General features: G+C 32.7%; 1 protein-coding gene across 1 annotated transcript in view; it reads left to right on the forward strand.

Moving 5' to 3' along the window:
• Window positions 1-975: 975 nt before the first annotated feature.
• The window catches only part of LOC102603820 (iron-sulfur assembly protein IscA-like 2, mitochondrial), a 7,064-nt gene continuing 2,469 nt past the window's right edge, over window positions 976-5,570 (forward strand). Inside the window, exons 1-3 of the mRNA XM_006344691.2 lie at window positions 976-1,323; window positions 1,756-1,880; window positions 2,301-2,409. Of these exons, the coding sequence (XP_006344753.1) occupies window positions 1,141-1,323; window positions 1,756-1,880; window positions 2,301-2,409 (417 nt within the window). The 5' untranslated portion in view covers window positions 976-1,140. The remainder of the gene's footprint in view (window positions 1,324-1,755; window positions 1,881-2,300; window positions 2,410-5,570) is intronic.

The raw sequence follows: 5,570 nt of genomic DNA on the forward strand, positions 1-5,570 counted from the left end.
TTCCTCAAAAATGTCTAACTATAATTTTTTCCCATGAATTTTCAATTGTAAATATTTCATTACAAGTTTTAAATAACAATAAAATCTACACAATAATGTCTTGAGTCTCTTGAATTTTTCATCTTTATTATAATCTTTGGCTAAGAATTTTGTTTATTTTCTTCTTTTTTTCCTTTGCAATTTCTCTATCTTTTTTATTGTAGAATAATAAATATGTCAATTAACTATTCATTTATATTCTTTAACACAAAACTCAATAGTCATTATTTTCGCTACTCCCACAATTTTATTATCATAATATCTAAATAATTAATAGTCATAATCTTGACATTATTTGTTATTCATATTATAGTCCTATAAATAAAAGCATTGTAAGACTTTGGACAAATGATCACACTTTTAAATTGTTATGTTTTCGATACTTAAATTATTCATTCTTTAATTTGACTTGAAGAATAAAATAAAAGCTATTGAATGGTGATCGACTTGTGAAAATGGATATCGACAAAAGTTCGAAAAATTGTGTATTGATTTCATATTTTTTCTTTTTAATTTTTAATGATTAGGATTGTAAGCTGTGTAATTCTTTTTAATTTTTAATGATTAGGATTGTAAGTTGTGTAAAAAAATTGTTACATTTTTTTTTATGATTCCTTTTTATTTTTTATTTTATATAAAAAATTTATTGTCGTAAGTTTAATTATATTTTCTTCTGGTTTAAAAGAATAACTCATGATTTTGTTGGAAGTTATCTAACTACTAACCAAATATTTTTTCTCTATGAAATCAATTATGTATCTGAATAAATATATAATGACATCTTATCATTTTTTATAACCGCGAATGAGCTCACTAGTAAAATAAATAAATCCGAACACCTTTGTTTTTATTTTGGGGTAAAGGTGGAGTTTTTCATTTTTCACAGATAGATAGATATATTTGGCGTAAGCTATATTTTCGGAAGGTACGTGTCGGGCACAAGTCGAAACGGAGCTCCAGATCCGCATCCATTGAATTGTCTCGGGCACAAGAAAACCTGTCATCTTCAATTCATCCACCAATTCTTCATTTTCTTCCAGAAAATAAAAAACCATACCGATTTCGTCAATCTCATCTTCTGTAGATGATTAATTCATAGATATGTTATCATCTTCGTCGTCGAGTTCGATGATTCGTCGTGTTGTTCCCTTCTTCACCACCCGGATTCGTCAAAATTACCGACTTTTGAATTCCTCAGCTTCTGCTCTATCACAGCCCCAATCTCAATCTCAATCTCAAGTCGAAGCTACAGATTCCGTTGTAATGACTGAGAACTGCGTTCGTGTAAGTTCTAATATATCTCTCGGTCCGAAGCTTTCCCTTTTTTTTATGCTTAAAAAATGTCTGTGCTGATTATTTTTTAAAAAATTCTGGGAAAGACTTTTTGCGAGAAATTTTCAAGATTCTTGTGCTATATCTTATTGAAACATTCGAGATTTGATACCTTTATGTTTAATCAGTTAAATTTGTTCAGTTGTTCTGTAAAAGATTGTTAATTTCTAAGTGAATAGTTCCAAACTCCATTTGGGAAAGGGTTTTTTTGGTAAATGAAACCGTGGTATATGTGACTATGTGAGAGCATAATCACTTTGACGATGACATTCTAGTTTTTATACTGTTTTATAAGGTTTTATATTGTACTGTATAGGTATGAATTGCTTGTAAAATTGAGTTGAGACAATTTACTAACTTGGGTCCTTTTACATGCCTGAGTAGAGGATTAAAGAGTTGCAAGCTGGCGAACATAAAGAGAAGATGCTTCGTTTGAGTGTTGAAGCTGGCGGTTGTTCCGGGTTTCAATATGAATTCTCTCTAGACGATAAGACCAATTCGGATGACAGGTTTGCTAACGGTTTCTTGTATTTCACATCCTATACAGTTTTGGGAGTATTATACCAGCCTTCCTTTACTTATAGAAAGACCCCTATTTGTCTTCACTAAATTGTCTTAAAGCAAACTATTGAGTATTAGAATGAAATGAGCCTGAATAAAGGGAACTGGATGTAGAGGGATTATATATCCAACTCCAAGTCTCCAACTAGTTTGGGATTGACACAAATTTGGTTGATTGATTGATAAATCCTGTTCTTGGTGGTCCTAAGGAATCTGTCAGTTTTTGAAGCATGAGTTCAACATCCTGCTCCCTCATATCCCACCCCCCAAAACCACTTAAAATGCTCTAAAGTTTCATATACTGCTACTGTTAGCATTTGTCATTATGTTGCTTATTTTGCTGTTCATTCATTTCTTATATTTTATAGAATTTTTGAGCATGACGGAGTTAAATTGGTTGTGGATAATGTATCATTCGATTTTGTCAAAGGTGCAACTGTTGATTATGTTGAGGAGCTGATCCGCTCTGCTTTTCAGGTCTGTAAAAGTAGCTTTTTTCATTCAATATTGCTATTTTTTTTGCATGTCAGATACACATGCATATTGGTGTTCTAGATCAATTGCATGATGGATGCCACTATTCTATTTTTCCGTTTCTGTTTGTCAATGAGGCAAGAATTAGGACAGGCATTAGCTTAAGCCCCGAAAGACTTGCCATTAAAAAATATGAAGAAGTACCACTGACCACTCTTGTGGGATTTCACTGGGTATGTTGTTGTTGTACCACTGTCCACTCTACTAGCCTGGGGTAGTACATAGTAGTTTTACATTCCAACAGTAATTAATCTAGAAATGTCTAGGAGTCTTATAAACTAGAATTTTCATTTAAAAAATGCATGGAGTAATGTTTAAGAATTTAGCTGCTTTTGGAGGAGGGGAAAAATAACTTCCAACTTTTTAAACAAAGTATGTTGTGTTCTGTCACACTTGGAACAAAGAAGCTGCACTACATGAGGAGTACCATGAGGTCTCAGTTACATTACCTTTATCGCGAAAAATTAGGTCTCGGGTTCAAATCCTAACGGAGGCAAAACACTCTAGGTGATCTTTTCCCATTTGTCATAGTTGTGGTGCACAAGCTTTGTCCAGACCCAACATAAATAAAAAAATCTATCTATCTGTATCTATATAATGGAGGGCCAATGAGTGCTGACATGGCACCTCTCATAGATTAGGAAATGTATTTATCTATTATCTCTTTTTTGGTTTGTTCTCCGGTTAGTTTAATACTTTACTACCTAGAAAATTGAAATAAGGAAAAGAGACGACGTTTTGGGTTATGAGGAGATTTTTGTTATGGCTTTATTATTACCTACAAAACTGAAATAAGGAAAATTTCAAGGAAAATAGTTGACATTTTGGGATATGAGGAGATTACAATTATGACTTTGATCACTACCTACAAAACTGAAACAAGGAAAAGAAGAGACTCAGATATGGAATATATAGAGAATCTCATTAACTGGGTAATTGATAAGAACATTGGTTATATTTAATAACATTCCAATTATAGTTTGCTTGTGAAAGGGATTTAGTTGAGGGTACTCTGTGGAGTAATGTGGCATATTCATCGCGTTCCAGAAAAATCAGTATGATAGATTACAGGAACTAAATCTGAGTTAAAGTTGATTTCTTATTGTTCGGAGAAGCAGCATTCCTTTTCATGAACTGATATTTGCTAATGGTATGGCAAACTTGAGATGTGATGTGCCACACATTATTCTAACAAGTCAGCTTGGTAAGTCCTTATTTTATTTTTTTTGAAACTGGTAGCTTTGTATATATATCTTTAAACAAGTCAGTACAAAGGTTGTACTACAACCATATCTACATGAAGCTTTCCAAACAAGCTATGATCCTATTATCTGTAATGAGTTTAAAACATCATCAATAATAGAAATTGAATCATTAGTAAAGATCTGATTAGACCAAAAAACACAGATCAACTTGGTAAGTTTTCCATTGTGATTTTAAAAACTGTCTTCTTCCTATTTCTTTGTAGTGGAATGTAAAGTATGAAGTTTTTAGTTTTGACTTCCTAGAAGTCTTCAGATTTTAAAATTTTGTTTCTTCGGGCTTTAACAGGTAGTGTGAGAAACCTTGAGAATACTATTAATTTAACTGAGAAGCATGATTAAAATGGTCATTCAAATGACTAGAAATTGTTGATTTTTAGTAGACTTGAAATCTAAAATTAACATGAAATTATACAGTCGGCATATATTGATTATCCTATTTCCTTATTTATGCAACTTAAAATTCTCAGCAACTTTTCAGCATGCAAACACCAAATTTTGGTGGTTTTAAGCTCAAATAATACTTGTGGAAACTAACTTTTTATTTGGCTCATAACGTTAGAATTGGCCAGAGGTGATACATTCATGTAGTTGCTTTGCTTCTGATACAGAAGTTGTTCTGTATGTATTTAGAAGAAGGGAAGGGAGGAAATGAGAAAATGGAAAAATATAATTAAGGAGGGGGAGGCGAAAAAATAAATTTTGTTTGATTAGCTTAGTCAATATTACAATTACAAACATGAATTGCCATATATTTAATATGGACAAGCATGACTATATTTGTTAGCTTAGATCAGTGAAATCCAAACATGTACGTATATATAGTCCTTCCGTTTAAATCCAAATTGATACCAGCTTTTATAGATTTCTAAGCAAAAGCCAAAGGAGTACTCTATTCTTCCTCCCTCCCCTTTCCTTCCTTACTTAATATAGTCAACATTGATTTGTATTCGTTTCTTTATGACTTGGTGTCCAAATTGTTATACGTTGTGTTGATTAGTGTCACCTTATACATTTGACTGATAAATCATACATGTTAATATTTGTCTTTTATTGCAAATGATGTTTTCTTTTCAAGGGGGTGTTGCAGTAGTTCCGTAATACTGTTAACATTGATCTGTACTCCTCTTTGTGACTCAGTGTCCAAGTTATTGTACATTGTGTTGATTAGTGTCACCTTATTCAAGGGACTGATAAATCGTACGTAGTTGATATTTCTCTTTTTCTGCAAATGATGTTTTCTTTTTCCCCGTCACATCCTTTCTTTCTTTCGGAGGGGGCTTTGCAGTAGTTCCTTAATATAGTTAACATTGATTATACTAATCTCTTTGTGACTCCGGGTCCCCAAATTATTGTATGTTGTGTTGATTAGTGTCACCTTATACATTTGACTGATAAATCATACATGTTAATATTTGTCTTTTATTGCAAATGATGTTTTCTTTTCAAGGGGGTGTTGCAGTAGTTCCGTAATACTGTTAACATTGATCTGTACTCCTCTTTGTGACTCAGTGTCCAAGTTATTGTACATTGTGTTGATTAGTGTCACCTTATTCAAGGGACTGATAAATCGTACGTAGTTGATATTTCTCTTTTTCTGCAAATGATGTTTTCTTTTTCCCCGTCACATCCTTTCTTTCTTTCGGAGGGGGCTTTGCAGTAGTTCCTTAATATAGTTAACATTGATTATACTAATCTCTTTGTGACTCCGGGTCCCCAAATTATTGTATGTTGTGTTGATTAGTGTCACCTTATACATTTGACTGATAAATCATACGTAGTTAATATTTGTGTTTTACTGCAAATGATTTTTTCTCCCCCCCCCCCCCCCCCCCCCCCCCC

The sequence above is a fragment of the Solanum tuberosum genome, unplaced genomic scaffold (assembly GCF_000226075.1).
Source record: "Solanum tuberosum cultivar DM 1-3 516 R44 unplaced genomic scaffold, SolTub_3.0 scf00060, whole genome shotgun sequence".
In the NCBI taxonomy this organism is placed as follows: domain Eukaryota; kingdom Viridiplantae; phylum Streptophyta; class Magnoliopsida; order Solanales; family Solanaceae; genus Solanum; species Solanum tuberosum.